Source organism: Dreissena polymorpha, chromosome 8, assembly GCF_020536995.1.
Source record: "Dreissena polymorpha isolate Duluth1 chromosome 8, UMN_Dpol_1.0, whole genome shotgun sequence".
In the NCBI taxonomy this organism is placed as follows: Eukaryota; Metazoa; Mollusca; class Bivalvia; order Myida; family Dreissenidae; genus Dreissena; species Dreissena polymorpha.
Window position 1 is genome coordinate 72943736 of NC_068362.1, and position 16182 is coordinate 72959917.

General features: G+C 38.3%; 1 protein-coding gene across 1 annotated transcript in view; it reads right to left on the bottom strand.

Moving 5' to 3' along the window:
- Positions 1–16182, bottom strand: part of LOC127840633 (uncharacterized) — a 317893-nt gene that overhangs the window by 149523 nt on the left and 152188 nt on the right. The window contains exons 77-86 of the mRNA XM_052369044.1: positions 15104–15194; positions 14643–14812; positions 13565–13724; positions 13012–13157; positions 8931–9063; positions 4844–5019; positions 3789–3918; positions 3334–3491; positions 1583–1676; positions 937–1067 (exon numbers count right to left, since the gene is read on the bottom strand). Of these exons, the coding sequence (XP_052225004.1) occupies positions 937–1067; positions 1583–1676; positions 3334–3491; positions 3789–3918; positions 4844–5019; positions 8931–9063; positions 13012–13157; positions 13565–13724; positions 14643–14812; positions 15104–15194 (1389 nt within the window). The remainder of the gene's footprint in view (positions 1–936; positions 1068–1582; positions 1677–3333; positions 3492–3788; positions 3919–4843; positions 5020–8930; positions 9064–13011; positions 13158–13564; positions 13725–14642; positions 14813–15103; positions 15195–16182) is intronic.

Here is a 16182-nt window from a genome sequence, read left to right on the forward strand (position 1 = left end):
AATAATTTATTAGACGATCTTTCAAAAATAATTTTTTTTTTTTTTTTTGGGGGGGAGAGGGGTAGGGGAGGCGTAGGGAGGGGGGTGAGAGAGGGGTATAATGTGGGGTGTGGTAATTTATTAGATGATGTTTAAAAAAAAAATTGGGGGTGTGGGGGGGTAGGGGGGTGGGGGGTAAGAGGGGGATATAATGTGAGGTGTTGTAATTTATTAAATGATGTTTAAAAAATAAAATTGTTTGGGGGGGGGGGTAGGGGGGGATATGGGGGTGGGGGATGAGAGGGGGGTATTATGTGGGGTGTGGTAATTTATAAGACAATGTTTGAAAAAAACTATTTGGGGGGGGGTGAGGTTGGGGGGGGGATTCTGGTAGGGGCGTAGGGTATTGTTTGGGTGGAATCCATTGTGGTATTTAGGTAAGTGTTGTTTTGTCAAAGTAATAATAAAATGTGATCATAAATAAAGAAGTTAATGCAATTTAAGCAAATTGTTCAATTATCTAAGTGTAAAAAGGGCCATAATTATGTAAAAATGCTTGATACAGTTGTCTGCTCTTGTTTATAGGTTGGGGTGATGTTGGTAAACAAGTATGCAAAATATAAAAGCAAAATGTAAAGGGACAATGACAATAAATGGGGTAGTACGAAAACATTTAACATTTGCTGCATATTCTAAGTGGAAAGGGGGCCATAATTAGGACAAAATGCTTGATAGAGTTGTCTGCTCTTGTTTATAGGTTGGGGTCATGTTGGTAAACAAGTATGCAAAATATGAAAGCAATATGTCATGGGACAAAGAAACTATTTGGGGTAGTACAAAAACTTTAACATTTGCACGCAGACGCAGACGCCGATGCCGGGGTGAGTAGGATAGCTCCACTATATATATTTCATATATAATAGTCGAGCTTATAAGGACAAAAGTGAATTCGGTTACCTGGGCAATCAAGACCCTGGAACGCAGGGATGTTTCTGGCTACAGATACTGCAATCTGAGGATCACAGGCCTGGCCTCCATTTTGTTGCAGCAGACGACGATGTATACACTGGGACGTGTAGGTAAACGCACTGCAAGTACATGTGCACTTAATGCATTTAATGCTGTATATACTGTGGAACATTCTATTATATTGTATGAAACATGCAAAATTTTAATGATGAAAAACAAGAGTGCTGGCTTGCAACAAAATACGCCTGTATAATGGCATGCATTAAATCAATCTTGAATAAATGCGAATAATATTAATTTGGCACATGTCAGATGATTTAAGGGCCATAAATTAGCAATCAGACTGGTTATCATACTCTCATGTTTTCAAACAGACTATAATTTCATGTTGTAATCCCCAATGACCTTGACCTTTGACTTTCCAATACAAAGGCATCTTTCTCATCCCCCAAAGTTATAATCATAACAACTTGCCGTATTATAGTTAGAGCCTTCTCTAAGTATAGCAGGAAAATAAACGGTCTATGAACCAACCAATCTAGTGACTCTCTGACTGACAGGTGCTTAGCAGTACATTCCAACTTATTTAAACAGAGGAATAAGTAGAACGACTCCTTCTTATCAAACACCTTACCTGCATGCATTGATTGATAAGTAATACGAGTACATGATGTAAGTGTCCATTGTGCAGTTGTTGGCAATAGCGTTCAAGTTGTCATAACATTGCGCTGAAATGAAACATGAACAGTTTTCTCACATGAAACAACTCATAACAAATTTCAATAACAGCAACAAAATGTTTGCTATACTATGTTGTTCTTTTTTTACATCTGGTTTTCTCGTTAATACAGTTGTGAAACAAATAGTTTGTACATATTAATAAACAAGGGCTGTTTGTAAAACATGCATGCCCCCCTATATGGGCTATAAGTTGTAGTAGCAGCCATTGTGTGAATACGTTTTTTGTCACTGTGAAAGGTGGTGGTGGTGGTGGTGGTGGTGGTGGTGGTGGTGGTGGTGGTGGTGGTGGTGGTGGTGGTGGTGGTGGTGGTGGTGGTGGTGGTGGTGGTGGTGGTGGTGGTGGTGGTGGTGGTGGTGGTGGTGGTGGTGGTGGTGGTGGTGGTGGTGGTGGTGGTGGTGGTGGTGGTGGTGGTGGTGGTGGTGGTGGTGGTGGTGGTGGTGGTGGTGGTGGTGGTGGTGGTGGTGGTGGTGGTGGTGGTGGTGGTGGTGGTGGTGGTGGTGGTGGTGGTGGTGGTGGTGGTGGTGGTGGTGGTGGTGGTGGTGGTGGTGGTGGTGGTGGTGGTGGTGGTGGTGGTGGTGGTGGTGGTGGTGGTGGTGGTGGTGGTGGTGTAGTCGTCGTCGTAGTCGTAGTCGTAGTAGTAGTAGTAGTAGTAGTAGTAGTAGTAGTAGTAGTGTAGTAGTAGTAGTAGTAGTAGTAGTAGTAGTAGTAGTAGTAGTAGTAGTAGTAGTAGTAGTAGTAGTAGTAGTAGTAGTAGTAGTAGTAGTAGTAGTAGTAGTAGTAGTAGTAGTAGTAGTAGTAGTGTAGCAGTAGCAGCAGCATTACAATACTAATACTTAAGAATGATCAAATGGGAAAAGGTAACCTAGCACTGGCAGTAAATATGGGGCTCATTTACAGGTCAGATTTGGAATCTCTGCTGTAAAATGAGATTTTAAATGAATAAAAGGGAGGCAAATGCTGTAATAAAAAGAACATGCATAAACGGTAGTTGTTTCCCTTGTTTGAACCATGCTAAATCCTTAAAATGCCTATATCCAGTAACTGTGACTTTCACCTGTGACCTTGACCTTTGACCTAGTGACCTCAAAATCAATAGGGGTCAACTGCGAGTCATGATCAATGTACCTATGAAGTTTCATGATCCTAGCCCCAAGCGTTCTTGAGTTATCATCCGGAAACCACCTGGTGGACGGACGGACGGACCGACCGACCGACCGACATGAGCAAAGCAATATACCCCCTCTTCTTCGAAGGGGGGCATAATAACAATTATGACAATATTTTTGTTTATGTTTTGCACACACCAATATATGCAATCGTCACATCTTAGTGCAGGCGACTGCCACTTTATAACAAAGCTTCTGAGAGCCGCAAAAACTGTACATGAAAATATCCAGAGTTCCCACAGAGCGGAATAATGGTTGTTTGAAACTGTATATTTTAGCTCGATTGCATCAAAAGCCTGTTTCCGAGGTAAACCAGTACAATGTGTCTTTGTTGGATATCTAAAGAATGCTCACACAGTGGGGATCTAACCTGTTATTTCTGGGTCACTATGAAGATGCCATATGCACTACGGCATGGCAACCTTAAATGATGTAAAAAGGTTTCCACACTCACACTCAAAGCCACTTTCCACTTACACTGACAGATGGTCGTGTTGATACCAGTGACGTTCTTCACCTGCTGACTGTGTGCTTGGAGCGCGACCTTCAGTTCCCGGTCTGAGCAACCCTGGCGCTCTGCGCGGCTGGCAAACATGGACGCATTCTTCCCACACTCAATTAGGGCATTGTACAGTCTTCAAGAATACAGTGAAATTAACTTGGGGGGGGGGGGGGGCTTGTTTCTTTCTATACATATTTAGGAATATTCTTTCAGATCTTTTTATCATATTAATATTAATATTTTAGTATAGCCCAACTCATTTTTAGGAATCTTTATTTATAAAATACTAATATATGCGGCAATATGATACCTTTCATAAGTACTTGAATGTGTAGGCATATATAAAACTAAGAAGTGTAAGATTTTGGTCAATTAATTTTAATATTCGTTTAAATCAATTAAATACAGATCAAAACTACAAGCCACTTACAGACAGTTTGAGACATTGCCTCCAGTGAAATTCTGTGCCAGTTTACGGATGTCAAGGAGGCAGGTCACCGTGACAACATCGGCAATCAACTGGGTGCTGTTGCAGTTAACTTCCGGCAGCGTGGCTGGTGCTGGAAAAACATATTAAGTAACATACTTGGATATTGTGTGTGAAAAAACTCAATTAAATATATTTTTTGGGCACAATCATTTTTTTTCACCACCAGGACATGTAGAAAGTAGATAGGACCTAAAAACACTAAAGTTAAATAATTTCTACACTCAGTTGCTATTGTTGATCTTGATTGCTAGTGTTCATCTTCAAAATCTGGAAAACTTTTAATAAAGTACTTTCTTTAAAAGTAAAAACAAGAGCTGCGTTTGTAAAACACAAAGCCCCTACTGCACCGTGAAGCCAATCAGCAGCTATACCCTGATTGCAAAAATCATGAATAAGTTACGGTCCATTGATACTTGACAAAGACATGTCAAACTGACATACCAAACATCAGCTGAATATCTGATAAACGGTTATTATAGAGAAATTTTACTAGTCCAAGGCCGATAATTTGGCCAAAAATAAGTGGACCAGAACAAAACTCACACTTCAACTGTTAGTAATGTAGGTAGACTCGCACACCAAAAATCATATCAATATCTGAAAGTGTTCCATAAATAAAATCTCCAGAAAACGTTTTTTATAAAGAAAGTATCTAAGTTCAAGGCCCATAACTTTGCAAAAAATCAATGGGCCAGCATGAAACTCACACTTCATCTGTAAGTCATGAAGGTAGACTAACACACCACATATCATTTCATTATCTGAAAGCATTTAGGAAAAAAACTGCAGAAAATGGAATGCCGGACAGAGAGGCGGAGTGACAGTACAACTATAAACCACCCTACAGTAGGCATACAAAAATACTGCGTTTCTGTAACTTAAATGTGAAATTGTTGTTTTCAAAATAATGATTTTTCAATTGTTAAGAATGATAAAACTCCAATAATTTCTTGTTTTCGTTATAATGAAAATCATGGTCTGATATGTTTTTTTACCTTGGCAAGCGAATTTGCTGGCAAGATAGACATATCTCCCGCAAGTCTGCAGGCTGATATCTGCAGAGTATCCCGCCAGTGTGGACTGGAACGCCTCATGTACATCAGCCCTCAAACACTGAGCTTGTGACGAGCTCGCAAGTGCGGTCAGACAAGCAAGTCCGTAATCTTGCAGTCTGAAATGAGAGGCTATTATTTATTTACATGGATATTTTGCAGTATTAAAAAGTTTTTTTAGTGATATCATGGCAGTCAGGTAACCAACTCACACTTTCCTTGAATAGCTGGTTACCTAGCACTGGGATAGCCGGTTGACTAGTACTGGGATAGCTGGATAAAAAGTTTTGGGATAGCCGGTTAACTAGTACTGGGATATCTGGCTAACTAGTTCTGGGATAGCAGGTCAACTAGTCCTGGGATAGCAGGTCAACTAGTACTGGGATAGCAGGTCAACTAGTACTAAGATAGCCATTTAACTAGTACTGAGATAGCTGATAAACTAGTACCGGGATAGCTGGTTAACTAATACTGGAATAGCCGGTCAACTAGTACTGTGATCGCTGGTTAACTAGTACTGGGATAGTTTATTAATACGGGGATAGCAGCTAAGCTGGTAAACTAGTACTGGGATAGCTGATCAACTAGTACTGGGATAGCTGGTTAACTAGCACTGGGATAGCTGTTGAACTAGTACTGGAATAGCTGGTTAACTAGTACTGGGATAGCTGGTTAACTAGTACTGCGCGGGATAACCGGTTAACTAGTACTGGGATTGCTGGTTAACTAGTACTGGGCTAGCTGGTTTACTAGTAATGGGATAGCTGATTAACTAGTACTGAGATAGCTGGTTAACTAGTACTGGGATAGCTGCTGAACTAGTACTCAGTACACACGTTTGCTCGTAACTATTGAATCAGAAGTAGGGAGAGAATGGACAATATAAATATATGGGCCACTCTCTGTGACAAAGGAGTTCAATGCATGTGCGTAAAGTGTTATCCCTGATTAGCCTGTTCAGTCCACACACAATAATCATGGACAACACTTTCCGCTTTTATGAACTGACGGACAGACAAAACCAATCCCATATTCCTCCGCATTTGAAGGGGGACACAACAAGAAATTAATAACCCTTTGAACAGAATTTGACTGCACGGTAAAGAATTCAAAACTAAAACAGTAGTCCATTGTCTTAACAAGAGTTCCGCGGTCGGAGATGACCGCATTGAAGCCGGATTTTTGATTTAAATGACAGGAAAGTACCTTTCGTGTTTTTGTCAATGCAATACTTAAATTACTGAAATATTGTTCAAAGGTCAAAATGAAATGTAAGTACTTTTCAAGGCATGAGCAAACCTTGTGTTATGTTTTGAATGCATGCATATACATGAACAACAATAACATTTAAGGTCATAAATATGAACTTGAATTGACAATTAGGAAAGTTTGATCTCAATTTTTTTATTAGCAAATTAGTAACATATTGTTTGAAGTTTCCATCAATTTCATTATCAAATGTAAGTGACCTTGACCTTCAAATGAATGACCTTGAAATGTCCAGTGGTTACTTACTAGTTCTGGCCAACCTTCATGTCAAGTTTCAAGACTCTAGGTCCAAGCATACCAAAGTTATAACAACTTTAACATTTTTACATTCAAGGTCACAGTGACCTTGACCTTCAAATGAATGACCTTGAAATGTCCAGTGGTTACTTACTAGTTCTGGCCAACCTTCATGTCAAGTTTCAAGACTCTAGGTCCAAGCATACCAAAGTTATAACAACTTTAACATTTTTATATTGAAGGTCACAGTGACCTTCACCTTCAAATGAATGACCTTGAAATGACCAGTGGTCATCTGTTAATCCTGGCCAACCTTCATGTCAAGTTTGAAGACTCTAGGTCCAAGCATACCAAAGTTATACCATGAAATAAGAACTTTAACATTTTTACATTCAAGGTCACAGTGACCTTGACCTTCAAATGAATGACCTTGAAATGACCAGTGGTTACTAACTTGTTATGGCCAACCTTCTTGTCAAGTTTCAAGACTCTAGGTCCAAGCATACCAAAGTTATAACAACTTTAACATTTTTTATATTGAAGGTCACAGTGACCTTGACCTTCAAATGAATGACCTTGAAATGACCAGTGGTCATCTGTTAATCCTGGCCAACCTTAATGTCAAGTTTGAAGACTCTAGGTCCAAGCATACCAAAGTTATACCATGAAATAAGAACTTTAACATTTTTACATTCAAGGTCACAGTGACCTTGACCTTCAAATGAATGACCTTGAAATGACCAGTGGTTACTAACTAGTTATGGCCAACCTTCTTGTCAAGTTTCAAGACTCTAGGTCCAAGCATACCAAAGTTATAACAACTTTAACATTTTTTATATTGAAGGTCACAGTGACCTTGACCTTCAAATGAATGACCTTGAAATGACCAGTGGTCATCTGTTAATCCTGGCCAACCTTCATGTCAAGTTTGAAGACTCTAGGTCCAAGCATACCAAAGTTATACCATGAAATAAGAACTTTAACATTTTTACATTCAAGGTCACAGTGACCTTGACCTTCAAATGAATGACCTTGAAATGACCAGTGGTTACTAACTAGTTATGGCCAACCTTCTTGTCAAGTTTCAAGACTCTAGGTCCAAGCATACCAAAGTTATAACAACTTTAACATTTTTTATATTGAAGGTCACAGTGACCTTGACCTTCAAATGAATGACCTTGAAATGACCAGTGGTCATCTGTTAATCCTGGCCAACCTTCATGTCAAGTTTGAAGACTCTAGGTCCAAGCATACCAAAGTTATACCATGAAATAAGAACTTTAACATTTTCGAGCACGCCGCCACCCCGCCACCCCGCCACCCCGCCCGCCCGCCCGCCCGCCCGACAACATCAATCTATAAGCCGAGATTTTTTCGAAAAAAATCCGGCTAAAAAATTGATCATTCATTGCGAATTAATCTCAGATATACTCCCATCACTGCACTGTGTTCTTACATGGACTCAGGACGAATTAGGATCGCAAACGACTTGGAAGTCACGACAAAAAAATGCAGACAGTGTCCAAATGCATTTGGTATTTCGACATCTAAGTCGAAGACCATACAGTGACCACTTTGGTTCAAGGTAAACGACATGGCTCTATACAACCAGTTCACCATGGTGAAATGGATATGGTGTCCGCCTAGCAACGCGGAGGTCACGTGTTTGATCCCCACTGCGGGGAATTTTGTAGATGTCACCCAAAGACAACAAGTACTGGTTCTAAGCCCAGGAAATGGACTTTCAAGCGTTTCAAATAAGTAGTAAGTGCTTTTAATGCAATCGAGCTAAACTAAATACATTGTAGGTTTAAACAATTATAAGGGCCTCCTGGCTAAAACACCATAGGATAGATGCAGAAGAAACGCAGTGCAAACGCCAAAAAGTGTCGGAGAAGACATGCCTAGAAAGCAGTTTGGATGTTTTGCAGCCGCCATGATCAATTTGGCGGATCTCAAATATCTTGAGCTGATCAACTGATACTAAACTGGTATTATAACAATTTTCTTGTCAAGAACATATGTCAACTCGGCCCAGAAGACATCTGTCTTTCTTTTATTATTTTACAAGAATTGCTTTTGTACAGTTAGTTGTGAGTGTTCTCTGAGCCACTACAAAGTTTTTAGCCGTATTTGGTAAGGTCGCTCCTTACCTGCTTTCCTTTATTGGCTGTGATTGGGCTTTTTATCAGCCTGGCAATAATAGTAAACTGTAAGTATGTAAGTGAGCTTCTCTGGGGTCTCTTTAAAAACCCACCCAACACAGGCCACGACATCACCAATGGTCTCAAAGTGAGACCAGAGAGATTGCAGTATAGACACACCCAGAACATGCTGGGAACGGAAAATATATGAACAAAAACACAGTAGGAACCCTGGCGTGATGGTTGACAGTATTTAGATTCAAAAGAACCTCAACCCCATGCTTGAGAAAAACAATCTAATGTGATCTAGGTATTAAACAATTTTACACTAATTTAGACAAAGTTGTCAGTACAGAATTATACATTAAACAACAACAAACCTGCACAAGTGTTGACTGCTGATGGATTGTGTTGCTCCGAGAATTGCAGGGGTCACACAGAACAATGTGGCGTTGATGTTGCTATAGAAACCATCTTTGTAACACGTCTCATACACAGGCTGCTGCACTTGCGCTGTGGAAAGGGCTTATTATTTAGTATATAGAAGATTGGAGCTCAATCCCCACCCCACCACACAAAATAGTCTCATGTTATTTAGCTTCTTTAAACTACTTGTTCATGGCACTGTTAAATGACAAACATAATTTGCAAATTTAGGCCAAAAATTGGTTCTCTTTATGTTATACTTATTTTAATTTACAATCAAATTTGATAGATTAGCCAGTAAATACGTAAAACAACACGTTTTCTTCAATACAAAAGTGTTTTGGAAAGGGTTCCATTTAACATTATAAACATTTTATACAGTGGTGTTGGGCAGTGGTGTTAACTGATATTTACGAAAAATATTGGTGCTACACTTTCAATTTTCCTTAAGTTGTCTAACTTGTTCAACATTTATCAAGTTGTGGTCATCAAAGAGTTGATTCAGTAACAACAGCTTTTTTATTGTGTCGTCATTTAAAACATTATACTCTTGTTGATAACATGAGTGGCAATAAGGACAAGTTATAATTGTTGCATATCAACTTATCAGTAGCACATATCTAATACAAACACAATTTTTAATTATTCAATAACGAATGGTTCATTCATTTTTCTAACCACATTCTCGCAAAATGCTGTAAAATTACAAATACAAATTCAGACCAATTTATCTATTGGTACCAGGTATAACCACGCCTGCTTAAACTATTCACTAACAAACACACTGAACATTATAAAGATGCATTTAAAACAAGGGACAAAATTGTCACAAAACCAGGTTTTCAGCTGAAAAATAGTCTGATAAAGGGAGAAAATTCAAATTGTGTATTGTATACCCCCTCGTGTAAAATTGACCTTGATTTCAATTAGAAAACAAGGGTTGTTTGTAAAACATGCATGCCCCCATATGGGCTGTCAGTTGTAGTGGAATCCAGTGTGTGAATACGTTTTTTGTCACTGTGACCAGACCTTGACCTTTGACCTAGTGACCTGAAAATCAATAGGGGTCATCTGCCAGTCATGATCAATGTACCTATAAAGTTTCATGCTCCTAGGCCTAATTATTCTTGAGTTATCATCCGGAAACCATTTTACTGTTTCGAGTCACTGTGACCTTGATCTTTTACCTAGTGACCTGAAAATCAATAGGGGTCATATGCCAGTCATGATCAAAGTTCCTATGAAGTTTCATGATCCTAGACGTAAGCATTCTTGAGTTATCATCCGGAAACCATTTTACTGTTTCAAGTCACTGTGACCTTGACCTTTGACATAATGACCTGAAAATCAATAGGGGTTTTCTGCCAGTCATGATCAATGTTCCTTTGCAGTTTCATGATACTATGTGTAAGCATTCTTGGGTTATCATCCGGAAACCATTTTACTGTTTCGAGTCACAGCGACCTTGACCTTTGACCTAGTGACCTGAAAATTAATAGGGGTCATCTTCCAGTCATGATCAATGTACCTATGAAGTTTCATGATCCTAGGCTTAGCATTCTTGAGTTATCATCCGGAAACCATCTGGTGGACGGACCGACGGACCGACCGACATGTGAAAAACAATATAACCCCTCTTCTTCGAAGGGCCCGGCCGGGGCATAAAAAGTCTGATAAAGAGAGACAACTCAAAATCAAAATGTGCATTGTTACTGATTGTTCATAGTTACATAGTTGTTTCAAATTCAATCTATTTTTAGTTGTGGCGACCTTGACCTTGGAGATATTGTGGTAATTCTTTCGTGCCACACACCGTCTAATGATGGTGAACAAATGTGCCAAATGATTTTAAAATGTCACAATTAATGACATAGTAATGGCCCAAACAAGCTCATTTATGGCCATTTTGACCTTCAAACTCTAATTGTGACCTTGACCTTGGAGATATCGACGTGATTCTTTCGCGCGACACACCGTCTAATGATGGTAAACTTATGATTTTTAAATCTGACAATGGACAACATGGCCCGGACAACCTTGTTCCGCCCGCCAGCCCGCCCGCCAGCCAGCCCGCCCACCGACATTCGCCAATCTAATAACCAGTTTTTTCTTCAAAAAACCTGGTTAAAAATTCATTCTGCTATCAACAAGAGGTCAACGATGGCGCTGAAAAGCTCACCTGAGTTTAATGTACATCAATTGAAAGAGACTTGATTGGTCTGGTGACATAGTTGTTTACTCCATTTGACACAATTTCAAATATTGCCTTTATGGTGTCAAGAGAAATTTCTAACCATGTTTCATCAAGATTGATTCATTAATTCAAGAGCTTGTATATGGGCTTTCTAATATTTGTCCTGTCGCCCTAATTTTTGAACACACTAAACCAAGATTTAAAATTGGCATATATGTTGTTAAGATAAATATTATACACTGTAACTCCAATATAACGCGGATGACGGGGTCCAAGCCACGCAACAGCATTATAAACGGACTGCGTTATAAGTTTTGAGCTTATTTATTTAAGGGGGCTATAAAAACAGGTATAGTATAGCCTATAATATAGGTCCTGTGTATTGACATGCTGTGTTGTCATCCGCAAATACATTCATATAAACTGAATCGAAACGATAACAGTATACATACCGCTTTTCTAATGTGCACATTTATCCGATAATCCAATATAATTACAACATCACTTACGAAAAAATAATGTTAAACATTTATGACAAGAAATATGTTTACGAATTTCGTAAACAAATTCATATGCCTACGCCATTTTTCAGAAAAATTAGTACAGTGCATTATGGGGCACAGCTTTCATTGGACGAGCGAATTTAAATTTAAATTGAATGCAATACGATACATGTACAAAGAAATATCTTATTGCATCATACGCAGCATGTAAAAAACGTGCTTTCCGTGGACTTTCTGATAACAGGCACAAATTTAAGTGCATGTTAACTATTACACTGCGTTAGCATGTAAATAAAACGCAGGATTTTTTAATTTCTTTTTCGTAAACGTACTGAAACATTAAACACACACTCAGATATTTTTATTTATCAAGCATGTGTAGCATATAATAAACGATAACACACTTACACAGCCATAGTTTATACAATGAAATATAATACACGATAAATACAAAGCATAAACAGGTAATCGTTTTAAATAATTTTAATTTGATAATTATTCCGCTTGCACTTGCCTTATTGAAATTAGCGCACTGAAGCGCTCTGATAGGGAATACATGTAATAAACACGGACTGGCGAGTTTTCACACCTTAATTGACATTACACTATAGATTAACACCAATTAGCTGTCGAGTGTCGTTTAACCTCTAATCGATTAAAATCAGTTAAACGGACGGATAAAACAATCAAGCTGTGATCGACGGCTTCTTTGAATTTTCTTATAATACATGAAGTTGCATAACATGGATTTGAATCAGAAATGGTAGGTTGGAGAAAAAACGGGATCCAAGGACCCCCCCCCCCCCCCCCCCCCCCCCCGCGTTATATTGGACACAGCGTTATATCGGACCGCACTATATTCGAGTTACAGTGTAACAAGATTAACTGAAATATGGCTTCTAGCACAGTAACAAGCTTTTCTAAGATTTGACCTGGTGACCAAGTTTTTGGATACACATGACCCAGATACAGGATTGTCCCTGGTAGTGTCAAAATTTAACTTCTGACCATATTTCCTCAAGATTGAGAAAAAACAATGAGGCTTTTAGAAAATTAACAAATCAAAAATGATGACACACAAAAACTTGAACACTGCACATTGCTGGACACATAGAGTGATCACAAAAGCTCACCTTGAGCAATTTATGCTCATTGAGCTAAGAATAGGTGGAAAATAGAACAGTTTCTAAAATATAAATTGTTGTAGAAACAATTTCAAATGTTGTAAACAATAAAGAAACAAGAACAACTAACAAGGTTTTATTCATGGAGTCCATGATGTTCATTAATGGAATTTGTCCGTAAGCTCTGATTGCTCACTCAACAGTGAATACCAACCTATACATGTGGCCCTGATGTCTTGGGGCAAGTGAAGGGGCCAGTACTGTGGATAGGTAACGTTAAGAAGGGAACTGATGTCACACGACAGGTTGGTCCTTTGCTGGAGACTCCGTCGAACACACTCGCTCGTCGCTGTCAGAAAACTGCTCAAACCAGACACCCCAAAAATCATCTTTGTCTCAAATGGGCGAAACACAATGCAGGCAAAAATATGCTAATGTGTTAAAAGGCAATGGTGATTAATAAAAAAGTCAGTCATGAGTAAATACTAATGCTGCATAAATACATCCACAAATTTTAAATCAGATTGCAGTGTCTATGTAATAACATTGTAGTCCTTTTTTGTTTACATTTTTTAACATGCAATATTTGTTCATTCAGGTGAGTGTACAATTGTTGAAAGTAGACACTGAACTCTCCCTTAAAAACTCATAGAGCATCAATAAGCAGGCATCGGAGGATGGATATTCAAGAATTCAGATTAATTTCTAGAATTTTTTCCTTAGGAACTTTGTGACAATATGCCCAGTGGTCAGCAGACTGTACAAACCTGCATGCTGCATTTGGGTTGGTGGCTGCAATGGTACTGAGCATTTGTGGGCAAAGGTTGTTGGCCTCAGACATACAGCTTTTGCTGACCTGTACAAGGACAGGCTGCATCGTGCATACTTCCCCGTCATATTGGGCATCTAGCACTGTCAGCTCCGCATCTAAACATATCAACAGAAGGTAGTGCTATTTCTCAAATTGCTGACGACAATAACATAAAATATGCAAAGTACAATACATATTGGAGCGTTAAAACTTGACCAAGTGTAAGGGATTGATTCCTATATTTTACAATAATTCCTATCTTTTAAATAATTCCTATATTTTACAATAATTTCTATATTTTACATATAACCTCAAAATGTGACCTTTACTTAAGACCAAGTACTCAACACCATGTATCAACATTGTTCTGGCAATGGGTTGATGTGGCATAGTGGAAATGGTGTTTGCCTAGCGACCAGGTCATAGGTTTGATCTCCACTCTGGAAGCGTTCTTTAGATTTCCAAACAAAACACTGAGTGTAGGATCTATCCAGAAAATGGACTCAATAGTGTTCCAATAAGCCTTATGCTTTCTATGCAATCAACTAAAATAAATTGGTTTAAAGCCATAGTTCTGACAAATTATTGAAAAACTACACCCATCCTAGACGAAGTAATGCATAGCACAACATTGCATTAGGAGTTGATTTCTAAAATTTGACCTCCAACCTAAAATTGTGACCTTGAATTTGAATCTTAATGGACAAAGATTTTATGTTCATTGATTGAAGTACATTTTGCTGCTTTTATCAACCATTGATTTTGAAATTTTTTACAAGTTGGAATATTATTTTATTAAAACATTGTTTATAAATTCATACAAATTTCAAATTTCATACAAATTGTACCCAATATTGGTAATAACAAAAATCAAGTGGTCCATGAAAGTTAATTACCAAATAATGTAACTATACTTTACCAAAATTAGCTCAATTATAAAAGCGAATGGCCATATTTGCTACTTAAACTTTACTCATAATTGGTGAAAGGCAAATATCTCCACATTTATGGAAGTGATAATCAATATGTCTTACCTGTGACACACTGTGAGAACTGAGTCTGGGTATTCAGAAGCCCAAACAATTTTGTGTCTGCCATGATCAAGTCTGCCACGCTGGAGGGGAGGCAACTCTCATTGTTCAGTACAGCATTGGTACTGACACAGCTGAGGAAGTTTTTCATGGAATTTCTCTCGGACGAAGACCTGGAGGAAATAGCAAATAAACAAATATGTATATCAATAAATATATGTATATGTTTGATTCAAAATTTGTTGACTATGGCGACATTTAACATTTACTGAAAAAGTGGAATTGGTGATTTTCTGTTTGTAAACAGACTGTGCTTAGAAAGATTATTACTCAATTATAATTTCACGAAAATCTAACTTATGCAGTTTAGGAGGAAATCATGCCAATTTTGCTTGAGTGTCTTAATGCATCTTTTGAGATTTTTAGAATATCAACAAGAAACTATAGGTAAAAATTGTACTTACTGACAGGTATTGTTATAAAGCTGTTCAGTGTTATAACACCCTATCCATTTGGCTTTAAAAATGTACAACGAGTTGCACACAGGCTGATGTTCTGAAAACAAAAGTTTACTTGTAGATCTCTCACAAGCTTCCTTAATTTAAACAAGAGGGCCATGATGGCCATGAATCACTCACCTGACTAACCAAATACAATCCCAACCCAGACTCCATCAAGATAAACATTCTGACCAAATTTCATAAAGATTGGATGAAAACTGTGACCTCTATTGTCTACACAAGGTTTTTCTATTATTTGACCTAGTGACCTAGTTTTTGACCCCAAGTGACCCAAATACAATCCCAACCCAGATTTTATCAAGATAAACATTCTGACAAAATTTCATAAAGATTGGATGAATACTGTGACCTATATTGTCTAAACAAGTTTTTTCTATTGTTTGACCTAGTGACCTAGTTTTGATCTAGTGACCTAGTTTTTGACTTAGTGACCTAGTTTTTGACCCCAGTTGACCCAAATACAATCCCAACCCAGATTTCATCAAGATAAACATTCTGACTAAATTTCATAAATATTGGATGAAAACTGTGACCTCTACTGTCTACACAAGGTTTTTCTATTTTTTGACCTAGTTTTTGACTTAGTGACCTAGTTTTTGACCCCAGATGACCCAAATACAATCCCAACCCAGATTTCATCAAAATAAACATTCTGACCGAATTTCATAAAGATTGGATGAAAACTGCGACCTCTATTGTCTACACAAGGTTTTTCTATTATTTGACCTAGTTTTTGACCTAGTGACCTAGTTTTTGACCCCAGATGACCCAAATACAATTCCAACCCAGATTTCATCAAGATAAACATTCTGACCAAATTTCATAAAGATTGGATGAAAACTGTGAACTCTACTGTCTACACAAACAAATTGTTGACGGACGCACACACGCACGCACACACAACGGACGCCGGACATCACAAGGTCACATAAGCTCACCATGTCACTTCGTGAAATAACTAGAACTTTGTCACACACAGGCACGCACGCACAACTGCACATACAAATACATCCACACCACTT